The 13,230-nt window shown below is 36.7% G+C and overlaps 1 protein-coding gene across 1 annotated transcript; it reads left to right on the top strand.

The window, feature by feature from the left end:
* Positions 1–321: 321 nt before the first annotated feature.
* On the top strand, positions 322–11,886 carry TOMM34 (translocase of outer mitochondrial membrane 34). The gene is made up of 7 exons (XM_081324735.1): positions 322–530; positions 3,063–3,162; positions 4,131–4,283; positions 5,850–6,016; positions 6,645–6,792; positions 9,911–10,037; positions 10,462–11,886. The coding sequence occupies exons 1-7, from the start codon at positions 410–412 to the stop codon at positions 10,564–10,566; spliced, it is 921 nt and encodes a 306-aa protein (XP_081180861.1). The 5' UTR covers positions 322–409; the 3' UTR covers positions 10,567–11,886.
* The last annotated feature ends 1,344 nt before the right edge of the window (positions 11,887–13,230 follow it).

Raw genomic sequence — 13,230 nt, 5'->3', positions numbered from 1 at the left:
TTACTGAAACTTCAGTTTCCTGTTTAGTTCATTTCTATGCAATTTTATGGGAGATTACTGTTTATAAATTTATTGACAGATTATTCCAGAATGAATGCACTGGGATTTCCTCCCGTAGAAGGAGCTCGAAATACTCAATTGGGTTCACCTCCTGGTGAGTACAGTGCCCATAGCCTAAGACTCTAAGCCCATAGCTTCATATCTGACCACCACCATCACTGACTTCCTAATCTCGTGCATGGATTACAAGGCTGGACCTCCGCTGCACAGGCGTCTCTAGAGGAGGGAGGCGGGGCGTCGGCCGCTTGCGCCGCCCTTAATTAAATCGAGCACGGAGGAAGGAAGCGTCTTCTCGTTTCTACGCCGCCAGCCGGTACCGGCTTTTTCAGACCTCCCTCGCCTCGAGTTCATGGCTCCTGCGTCGCGGATCGCCGACCTTAAGCAAGCGGGCAACGAACAGTTCCGCAATGGGCAATACGGCCAGGCGGCTGCGCTCTACGCCCGAGCTCTGGAATTGCTGGAAGCGGCAGGTACTGGTTTGGAGTTCGAAGCACCGCAAGGCCTCGCTCGGTGTCCGGGGCGGGAAATCAGGGACGGGAGACCTCGGGCTAGGATTCTGAGGCAGTCGCCTCATTGCTTCTCTTATAACCCCTTCGATAAGCATAGAAAGGGTTTTAACCCTCAGTCATCGGGTCGCTCCTTGCTCGGTACCGGCTTATTTCCCCAAGTCTGACTCCATTTACTATACTTGTTTCGTGTTGGAAATGAGTTGTTTGTTAAGATGGGGTGGGAGCGTCCTGCTGGGCTTCAGAGCCACAGCCAGGGGTGGACGGAAGGCATTATTTACGTTTACATTCCACATTTAATTTGCAAAATCACGAAGGGCCTTTACGGATTCTCTCAGAATATCGCTGGGTAATGACTTCACCCATTTCATAGGTGGGTGAAATTGAGGAGGAGAGATTCCCTGGCAGAGATGAGATTTGAATCTGTTGAATCAGCAATTGGATAGTAAAGTGTGTGGGCCACTATCTTTAATTTTGTCAGAGACGAGCAGAAGCTTAGAAGGACACATAATTCTGAATTGAGTCTGGCCTGGGCTTAGACTACTAATGCTATATTTCAAAGCAGGTTCCTGGATGAATTCCAATTTATATCAGTGCACATTCTCTTTGGGTTTAAGTCTTGCCCAGACATTTTCCTTTTTTTAAAAAAAATAGGTTAGTGATTAATATTTTAGTTTATAGAACTAGAACCAAGCTTGAGGATCATGAAGTATAAATGCACAAACAAACCCACAAAGATGATTTTACTGCTACATAAATGTGGACACCTAGAATAATTTAAACAGTACCTGATGGCAGAATATAAAAACTCCATCCCATTAGCTGGTTTTGAGCGTTCTGGGCTTTTTTTAACCAACTTCTTAGGTAGATAAGAGGTGCTTTATGGTCCTCTGGATTAAAATGGAACAGCATTCTTTCTCTTACTACATATTCTTGGAATTGCAGCCAGTGGACTACATAGACCAAATGTGGCAGATTGTGGTGGACATACAAGAGCTTTAGGTCTTCATAATTTCCTGGTCTTAAGTTACTGGGAGCCTCTGAAACCTTTTTCATAATAAGCTTTAGACTTATTATGTCAGCAAAGCTATCTGCTGCAGTCACAATGAGAGATTTTTGGCCACTGGCAGAAATGAAAGTTATGTGTGGAGTCAGAAGTTGGATAGCTTTAATGAAGCACTTTGTTTCTTTTCTTTTTTCTATTGCCCTGAGCCTCAGACCTTTAATAGGAGTGGTTCATTTTTAAGTATTTTCTGTTTATTTCTGCTCCCTGTGTTCCTTATGCACTCTGAGGTGAGGAACAGAAATTTATCTAATTACATTCTAGTTTCAGACTTGTCTCCCTTTGACTTACGCAGTTGTAGCCTTTGTAGTTGTAGTCTTTTCCTAAACACGAGATAGTGCTTTCTAAATAGAAAGCAACATTCTGGAATGATAGAACATAGTGAAAGGCCTAAGATATCTAGTAAATAAATGAAAAAAGTAGAGAAGACTTAAAAGGCTTTTTGTAACATAAAGACCTTATGTTTTTATAAAATGCTAATATTGTATATTCTGAGAAAGAATTTTAAATAATATATAATTATAGTTGTTTGAAAAGATCATATAGAACTAAAGTATTTCCATAATTTGTTTAGGCATAATATTGTCTTTTCTTTGTTGCTAATCATGTGTGAATAATGGATACAAAGGTTTACATGCTATCTATTGAAAAGTAAGGCAAAAGGTTGCTAGCTCTGTCTCTTTCCTTGAATAAATTCTACTTTAAATTGTATACGAGCATCATTTAGATACCCAGTCAATATAAAACAGCAAAGGTAACATACATATGTAAAAAAACTTCATTTTTGATTGCATGTATTTATATTTTTTGATATTTGTATTCAATTATAAAGAAATTGGCAGACCATATTGGTTATTTAGCCATGTTTATAGGAATATTCAACAGTACTTTGAAAGCTACTATATAAGACTGAGTAGTGTTGAATGTCATATCAAGTGAAACCATTGGTTCAAAAAGTAATGTCTATTCCTGATCATGTAGTCTTTTCTAGTCTTAGCTGGAGATGCTGGCATAATTGGAGATGCTGATATATCTGAATGTATATAAACTACATTTAAATGATCCTTATCAATATTATAAAAAATGAATTTAGCTCAGTCATAGGACGGCTAGGGAGGACTAATACAACTTCCAAATAAAAAGACATTATTGATTATTGGAGTTCTTTCACAATTGGCACAAGATTAAAAAATGTAATATATTCAGGATAATAAAGTGATAGAGAAAATTTTGTTACTTACAAGCCACACAATTCCTTTTTCCCCCCAATTAGGCTAAGTAGAAATTATGGGACTTGGAAGATTTATGTAGACAGCAAAAGGTATCTCAAAGAGAGGAGAGTGTGCCAAACTCAACTGTACCTTACAAAGACAAATGCTATTCTTATTCTTAGGACATGTTTGTTATAGTTTAACATTTGTCTTTATACATAGGGGATGTGAATACAGAAGAAAAAAGTGTTCTCTATTCCAATCGTGCTGCCTGTTATTTGAAAGATGGGAACTGTAGTCTTTGCATTAAGGATTGCTCTGCGTAAGTAGCTGCTCTCTCAAGAAAAGGAGAATGAAAGTGGTGTATACATCCTTGTTTTTTACTTTTTGGCTATTTAATGGTTGATGTTTCTCATAATCTAGTTGGGATTGCCCCATAAAGAAAGTAACTAATTATGCTTGTTCAGAAGTGTGAAAAATTCTCTTCCACATTTAATTTTTTTTCTATGTAGAGGCTACATATACTTCTATATACCCAGTTGTCAACAATTTCTTATTAGAGAGAAGACAGAAGATGGTATTCCTGAGAGTTAGATATGTATTCCTTCAACTGACAACCAGTAAGAAATGTAGAAGAGATTAAGAAATGGATTGCTGTGCATCCTTAAGATAGCAATAGCCCTTTTAATGGAGTTAGCACTATGCCTCTTATTTTTGAGAAATGTAAACATTAAAAAAATGGGAATGTCATGTTTGTTATTTAGGTGCCATTAAGTTGGATATCATCCCTGGTGATCATCTGGGCAAATGCTCACCATCTTGACCTGTTTGTGCAACTGATTGAGTTGAACAGATTTGGCATTCCAATTATTTGATAGGTGATTCAGAAGAAGAAAATTTTTTGTCACAAGAGTAGAAAGTTAATATTACTAAATAAATATGTATTCAGCATTAGTAAAGGTGATAAACAGCCATTTCTGGGGTGGGGAGATTTGTAATGGGGTAGCTTTTCTTATATTGTGAGCACAATATTTATATATCATTGTTTTTATTTTCTCTTATACCTTGGAAACTTCTTCCAGAGATAAGCTACACATAGATATTTTACCCTCTTGGATCAAATACTTAAAACTGTTTGGATAATTCAGGCAAATTTCAAATATTAAATTAGGTGCATTTAAATATTATTTGTATTAATGGTACATCTATGTATATAATACTTCCAGGAATTAAATAGGAATATTAACTTTTCTGCTCCCATGAACTATTGTTTTCTCCTCTGCTTATTAGCGCTCTAGATCTGGTCCCTTTTGGAATCAAACCTTTGTTGAGGAGGGCAGCAGCTTATGAAGCTCTTGAACGATATAATTTAGCTTATGTGGACTACAAAACGGTACTACAGATTGATTGCACTGTACAGGCTGCACATGATGGAGTCAATAGGTAATCCCTTTGTATCTAATTAGTACGCAAAAATGACTGAATGATTTCCAAATTTGATGCCACTGAGATGAATTGGACTATACTCCTACAGTCTGGACTCTAGCCCATAATGCCTGGGAATTATGGGATTTGACATTCAAAATACTTAGCATGAAATTATGTAATCTTTCATACTCTAGTCTCATTTAGGTAAGGTACATGCCATGTATAGAGATATATAAAATGTTGTCAACATGGAGGCCATCAAAGGAGGACAGGCATAAAGTAAACCAGCGATTTCTTGGGAATACTGTATTGAAATATTCTAGAAATGGCCATAATAGCTAAGAAATTATTAATCAGCCACCTGTTTGTTTTTAAGTGAATGCCATGAAATGGCTATTACAATATATGACCAATAAATCTTTGTAAACTTAGCAACCAAAGTCTTTATTTATTTTCTGATAGACACAAATTTGTTTACCAGATAACATTTAAAAATATTTTTCATAAATTACTTCAAAGATGGGCAGAGGATAACACGCAGCCCCAGTATCCCATTTCCACACCACCATTATGGGTTGTAAACTTCTCCCAATCCCATCAAGCATCACCTCCAAAAGCCAACATCTCCAAGGCAAGCTAGGGGGCAGGGAGTGCCATTATGCGTGACTGGCCTTCCAGTCAAAAGAATGATTGTAAGCCATCTAGAGTTTACCTTGGTGAAATGGGTGGCATAGAAATTTAATAAATAAAGAGGCTGTGTTGCAATTTCTGACCTGTAAAAGTTATCCATCTCGTTGATACCCGACATATATTTGCTCAGGGTCATTCATGGCCTTGTGACCTCTCATCTGGACTATTGCAATACTCTCTACATGGGGTTGTCCTTCATCATTCAAAAGCTTCCATTGGTGCAAAATGCAGTTGCATGGGTAATATATAGGGTATTAGATATTCAACACATGTAACATTGCTTCATGAGTTATACGGGTTGCCAGTGTGTTTCTGGATGCAATTCAAGGTGCTGGTTATTGCATTTAAAGCATTTTATCTTAGGGCCATCTTCTCCCAATTGTTTCTACCTGTTCAATTCAGTTAGGCAGGTTGGGCATTCTGCAGGTCCCACCAGCCAAGGAATGTCTGCTAGTGGTAAACAGGAGATGAGCCTTCTGTGAAGTAGCCCCTGCTCTTTAGAATATTCTACCTTAAGAGATCAGGATGACCCCAACCCTGCTGGTGTTTTGCAATGCCTTGAAGACTTGGTTGTGTGCCCAGGCCTGGAACCCTGAGCGTATGAAAGCCTGTTTCCTGGCTGTATGCATCCATAGTAAAAGTTTTACTTGGTGCCATATATATTTATTTTATACTGTTTTCACTTTTTTATATTTTATAATGTATGGCACCAAGAGTCACTTGTTGGGAAAGTATTCAAGTAAATGTTGACTCTTTTAAGATCCAGTTCAAGAGACTTAAACATTTGTAAAAAGATTATTCCCTCTGGGGGTGATTCTTCATCTATTCAAGAAGATATTGGAGCAGATAATATGCATTACAATAAGCTTAAATATAGTTCTCTTCATTTAGAATGACAAAGGCTTTATTGGAAAAAGATGGTCTTCAATGGCGCCAGAAGTTACCCCCCATCCCAACTGTTCCTGTTTCTGCTCAGAGAAGGTGGGAGTCTCCTACTGGAAGCCAGGAAGATACTCCAAGAGCCAAAGCAAGTAATTCTAGTCCTGTAACAAATCAAGGTCAGTAGCCTTCTCATCTACTAAGTGGTAAGTGACTAAAGCATCTTTAGCTCCTATATACTTTTCTAAAATGTTGTCCAAACAGTCAATTTCATTTTTGTTATGTTGTGTTTCCAAGGAACCACAAATGTATTTTGGAATGGCTGTTGGAGTGGAGGAAGAGACATTCTTTTTGGGTAGAAAATGTGATAAAATCATGTACAAAAACTTGGTATCAGCACATATCACATCAATAAATATGTGGTTATTTGTGTTCCTTGAGCTCTGCTAAACAATAGGAAACATGATTTTTTAAAGAGAATAAATAGAGTGGCATCATATATGAATTGACTTTAGGAAGGCAAGTGCAAAACTTACTATTCCATGCACTACAAGTGGCTTCTGGTTCAGAGAATTAATTAATTCCAATTAACTGGAAAAACATTGAGATTGTTGATAGTTGAAGTATCATATTCCATAGCAGAAATGGTTAATTCCTGAAATGGTACAGTCCAATCTTAAGTACTGTCATTCAAAGTCCCAAGCATTTAGGACTAGATTTTCATTTTTCTCTTATAATAATAAATATGCAATGAAATATTTTCATTTTACTATTAGTTTGCTGTTTTTTCTTGAATATGAATTCCAGTGCCTAATGCTGCCTCAACCGAACGAGCAAATATGCTGAAATTAGAAGGAAATGAATTTGTGAAAAAGAACAACTATAAGAAAGCTATTGAAAAATATACAGAGAGCATAAAACTCCACAAGATGGAATGCACAACTTACACTAACAGGTAATGCTTATGTAACCAAATAAAAAATATCATGACTGTTAAGTAATCAGATGATGCCACTAGTGGAGTTGACGTTACATGTTAAATCACAATTTGATTAATTATGTAATTATTATTATTTAAATTTTATTCAACTTTAAATGAGTCATAGAAAGGAATTATCCTCGAGATATACGTATTAGCCAGCACCACTATGAGCAGCACTCTATGCAATTCTTATATAGCTTGCTGCAATTTTTTGAGTTATTCAAGGATGATGGCTATTTAAATGGTGATCATTCACACTGGCCTTTGAGATTTACACATCCAGCGATGTAATAAATTTCATTCTGAATTAAAAACAAAAATTACAGCCTCACGTATCTCCATTGAACTTCCACATTACTTTAGGTTACTTATTAGAGATAACAAGATATAATTCAGATATGTCAACATGATGAGGAACATGAGAACTCGGAATAGCATCTCCAAACCTTACACCTCCAAGGGCAAAGAATGAAATAAATGGTTTCCTTATATAAAAAGCATGGTTCAATAACAAACATGCAGGTAGTCCTCGACTTACGAGGCAGTATCTTGATTGTTGAGTGAAGAGTTCATTAAGCGAGATACCCTCAATAACCACAATCCCAGCCATCCCAGTTGTGGTCATTAAACAATCTCCCAGATCATTATGCAGAGAAACTGAAAGAGCTGCTGGCTGAGTTCAGCTCCCCTCCAAGTGTGGAAACGAACTGCTCTGGCAGGCTGCCGGAATGGAGCTCAGATCTTCAGGATCTGAACTCTGTTTCTGCACTCCTCTGAAGGAGTTCGGCTCCCTTCTGTGCATGGAAGGAAACTGTTCCGGTGAGTTGCAGGAACAGAGCTTGGATCTGCCTGTTTTCTATACAGGTAGTCCTCATTTTTTTTATCATTATGACAGCACTGAACGAGGAGGACTTGCAACAAGCCCTCAAGCCATTGCAGTGCTCGATGTTGCAGCCAGCAACACTCCCTGCTGACTTCCCACAAGCAAAGTCAACAGGAAAGGGAGTCAGACGTTGTAGTCATGTATCGTTGCTTAACAACAACTAGAACTGCTGTTGCTAAGCGGCGCAATCACCTGACATTGTGCTTTATCACTGTGTCACCTGGCTATGGCAATTCTAGTCCAAATTGTTATCGTAAACTGATGACTACCTCTTCCATGTGGATATCTACAGTGTCATGATAGTCTGTTCCCTTAACCCAAACATTTCCAGATGTTCTGGACAGTTTTTTAGTATAAGTGCTTACCTTTAAGCAAGGACTAAAATCAAATGGCAAATAGCAAAATTATTTTTCAGCTCCATCACATGGAACAAAAAAAACAGGAAGATGGAAATCAATCTCATCAGTGTATCTTATTGTATTTTATAATATAATGCTTATATAATTTCCATCTCTTAACTTCTTGTTATAATTTGAAGCAATATAATGAATGTTTTTGCTATTTTGAGGCTTTCAGAAAGTTGACTGATTGATAGATGTTACAGCTTTGTCTAATGTATGAACTAAAGTACTGTATCATAGTGTCAGGGACTGGAGATTATTTGATTGTCAGTTTAAAATTATACTGAAGGCAGAACACCTTAGTAAATACTTTATTCATGGAAAACACACCTACACATGTCACTTTTTTTCTTCTATAGCTATTTCAGAACAACATTTTCCTGCTCTACTTACGTGATAGTTATCTGTCTTTCATATAGAGGAAAAACATTTTTCCCATTCTCTTTTGAAGGCAGTTAAGATCCTTAAGTTAAACTGGGCCTGTGAACTGAAAAAGACCAGTCCCCACCCCCACCCCACTCCATTTGCATTACATAGGAATAATGAATTAGAAAAGCTGTTAATAATAATCAAATAAATAGCAGTTCCCAAAGGGTGCCATGCAATGGTGAGAATCCTTTTGGTAGAGTACAGTTCCATTTTTGTCCTGTGTGGGGCTGTGAGAAAATTGCTGGTGATGTTTATTTATTTAACTTACATGCCATCTATCCAAGTAAAACACACACTGGTAAAATAGCTTTGTTTTTAAGCTAGCACAAGTAAAGAATTAAATTCAATTATACAGCATACCAAACAAAATTCAAAAAGCATATTATAACAAGGAATTTTATAGTGCTGTAAACAGTGCTGTTCTAAGAGCCAGCATGGTAAGATGGTGTTAAGACTAGGAGTAGGGAGATCCAGTTTCTTGTCCTCCCTTGGGCATGGAAATTGGCAGAGTGATTCAATCCTAGAAGTTGAAGAACTTCTGCCTATCAACCTGCACTGGATGAACATGGTAGATTACATAACCATCAATAAAAAAGGAATATTGGTTATCAAGCTTGGCAACTTTAAGATGTGTGGACATGTGCTTTCAAAACTCCACATATCTTAAAATTGCTATTATGAAAAATATTGATGTAGGATAATAACAACAACAAGAACAGGATCAAATATTTAGTTTTCCATTTCTATTACATTTCCAAAGGGCTCAGTAATATTTTCAGGAAGACTCTGAAAACTAGACTGAAAGTTCAAAGTGCCTGTGAACAAATGCTACATGGAGGGGCTCCACTATATTTTAAAAAAAAAATTCTAGAGAATTGTTAGCTATAAAAATTGGATTGGCTAGATATAGCATTCTACATTTTTAGAATATATATTGTCATTTATACACATGAATTGAAAGATGGAGTAATTTGGAGCAACATATTGCTCAGAGTATATATAACTGCAGTATCTTCAGCTAGTAAGTGCATAGTAACAGTAAATATGTAATGGTAACAAGTAGTAAGTCACTATACAAATAAAAAATACTGTATTGGCGGTGACAAATAATGCCAAATAATTACATCTATTATAATTTCAGGGATGTGGAAACAGATTTGGAGGACAAGCTTTTCAGAATTTATAGATATGTAGCAAGATGTATAAAGCCTTTTGACATTTTTAACAAATTGTATAGGAATATAATTAAAGCCAAATATTTGAAAATACAAATGGAACATTTGCACTACTAGTCTTCAAGAGATGAATCAATACCTTGAATCCTAAATTGTAACCAATTGTTTTTGAAGATATTTATAGGTTATTTTCCATATTTCAGGGCTCTTTGTTACCTGAATCTGAAGCAGTACAAAGAAGCAATTGTGGATTGCTCAGAAGCCCTTAAAATAGATCCTAAGAGTGTCAAGGCATTTTACAGACGAGCACAAGCATATAAAGAGCTTAAGGTAAAGAACTGTGGGTTTTTTAGTTTTAGATAAGTGCACACTCAGCACAGAGCACTCAGATTTATATTAGTCGGTAAGGAAATAATCCCATTAGGTTCTCTCAAGATTTTCAGTAAATTTTCCTTACAATGTAGATCACTTTTACTGCATTGCATTTAAAGAACCATCCTGCAAATTTGCAGACAGCTATTAGAGCTGCTTATCATATTTTGCTTGGTGGTGGTGGTGGGGGTTTGTGGTTCTGTGTAAGTTAAAAAGACAACTCCAAACAATTCTTTCTTTGCTTATAAAAGTGGACAGTATGTACAGGGGCACATATTGTCTACAGTTAGAACAGTATGGCTGCAACAAAATCATCAGAGTATTTTAATCCATTAAAAATACATCAGAGGTATTTTTCTCACAATTTTGTTTGTTTCTCTAGGACTATAAATCCAGCAAAGCAGATATCAACAGCCTCTTGAAAATTGAACCAGAGAACAATGCTGCTAAGAAACTACAACAAGAACTAAACAAGCTTTTAAAATAAGATAGCTAGAATGTTGTGCTTTTCTGACATGTTTTTGTTTTTTAAAGAAGATTACTGGGATGCATTTGCAAAATCCTAGTCCTGCTGATGTTTCTCTGGTTCCTTCCTTTATAAAAAGTGTCCATTCTTCCTCCTGCAGTTCTAAAAATTCTGTGTTATCTCTTGAGATCTGCAAATTATTTAGAAGAGGAGCTAGGCTGCAAGTATCTCTTCTAGAGAATTGTTTTTTAATTAAGGCACTATTCGTCCAATGTACTCCTAGTGTGTTTGCACAGACAGAACCATTATAGTGGCTGATTGATGAAAGTCTTGGCATAACAAACAAGAAGTAAGACTTTCAAGATCCTGCTTTGCCTTAATTTTTGTCGACTAGCTTTGGTGGAGCATTTTGGTCTTCAATGTGTTATTTGGAAATCTAAAAATGCTTTTGTCCTTTACTATAGAATGGCATGTTGTCCTTTCTTCATTTTGTCTATACCTTTTAGCAGTTTACCTCTTCAGTTCTTGGTAATTAAGCTTAATTTCACATTGACTGAACTTAAATACATGTTGAAATATGTTACTCTTTTTCAAAGATACTTTTTTCATTTTAACCTTGTTATAAGCTAAAGTTCATGTGATGGAGGAATGAAAAGAGAATCAGTTTAGAATGGCCCAATCTCAGGGCTGCTTTTGCATCTGTTACAGTTGCTTATTTACAACCTATATTCTTGCAAGCAAAACAAACCCTCAGAATAATTCAAAAAACATCTCTGTAGAGAGTAATCAGTCATGTATGTTGGACAGCTCACAGTATCTCTCACATTGGCCATGTTTAGATGGGTCTGTTGGGCAGCTGTAATTTGGCAACATCTTCTAGGTGATTACGTATTTTCCTTTCCTGCTATAGAGAAATAGATAGCAGAAGAAAAAACACTTTTTTTAGTATTCAACCTACTATCCTGATTCTCCACTTGAGTAGGAGAATTGAACAGCCACTTGCTATTTGGTAAAAATGCTATCCAAGATTTACCAATATGTCACCTTAAAAAAATCCTTACATATTCTACAGCACCTATACGGATATTGCTATTTAAATTACGCTGTCTCTGCAGCTTTTCCAAAGTGGGTCTGTAGATACCTACTTGGAGCATTACTACTTGTCTTAGTGAGAAAAGAGCCTTGCCTCTTACTACAGAGTAGAGACTATGCACCAAGCATTTTGAGAAGATCCGTTTTTAATGTACTGTGGAGTATGATTTGTTCCTAGAAATTTTACAGAGACAGGAAAAGTCTTTCCTTGGGCCTTGTTGCAAGGAATAAAGCTTGTTGGTTACAATATCAAGTTACCTTGTTATTTTTAATTTTCAAGCTGTTATGAATATAAATTCAGAATATTCTGAATTCTCTTCTCTTTTTTTGGGTGTTATAATACTGGGCATCTCTTTGTTTTGAAAGAAACTTATCCTAATTTCATCCATACTTTATCATGGTGTTATTTCATTCCCAAGAGGAAAAGGATCTACACCAGGAACACATCTAGCACCTATACCTGCCAAGCAATACTATCCCCCCCCCAAAAAAAATGTAAACCCATTAAAATCTCATAATTTGTGGAAATTTCCACTTTGTGGGAGGTAGGGATGGGATAGGTGATCCACTTTTTCTTTGAGATATCATTGTCATAGAAGATTTTCAACCAATTTCCCTCCCCTTTTTCGGAAAGGTGGAGAAGGAAATCAAGCTTCAGCTTCAATGGGCCTTGGAGGAAGTAAATTATTTGGATTTATTCTAGTCAGGTTTTAGTATGGATGGATCTACAGGTGATAATGCATTTATCCTGGTCCTTCTTGACTGCCTTTGAATAGCAGGGTATTGTTTGAATAAAAACCAATATATTAAGGCAGATAGAACAACAGAAAAAAGAGCCATTACTTGTGTGGCATAAATACAATCTATGAATACTCAATTTTCAGACAGGGTCTTTAGTCTTCCCTCCCTCTTTTGGAACCAACTAGAGCTGGATTACATAAATCCCCAATGGTAGTATTAAATATAGCTCTGGAATGATGGCACCATACTTGTCAGGAATGTGTGTGTGTGTGTGTGTGTGTGTGTGTATTAATAAACCATGTTCTAGATGGGCTTTCTTGAAGGCGACTCAAGCTACATGTGATCCAGAATTCAGCAGTTATGGGTACACCTAACTACACACATATAATATCACCCCCGCATACGTTGCAGTGATTACTGGTATACTTCTATTATTCAAAGGATAGGTTACTGTGTACAAAGACCTTTATGGCACAAGGCTAGGATATTTGAAGAATTGTCTTATCTTCCTTTCTCTGCTCATCCAAGAATATCAAAGCATTAGAAAGGTTTGGCATATTCCAGGTCCCATCTATTTAACAATGGCAGAAAGCTTGAACTATTGTAGTTCCTATTAAATAGAACATTATCCGCTCAGAGATCCAGATGGTTCCAACCTTGCCAGATTTCAAAAAGCACCCCCCAACAAGAAAACCCTGGTTCTTCCCACAGTCAGCAGGTCAGGATGTTCCATGAGCCGTGAGAGGGTTAATATAGGCAATTCTCAGATTCAACTGTTCAAAGTTACAACAGCATGGACAGCATGAATGGTACTTATGACAGGTCCTTATAGTATTAGCCACCACAGTGAGT

Source organism: Vipera berus (assembly GCF_964194415.1).
Source record: "Vipera berus genome assembly, chromosome: 3".
In the NCBI taxonomy this organism is placed as follows: Eukaryota; Metazoa; Chordata; class Lepidosauria; order Squamata; family Viperidae; genus Vipera; species Vipera berus.
This window is presented reverse-complemented; position numbering and strand designations above follow the sequence as displayed.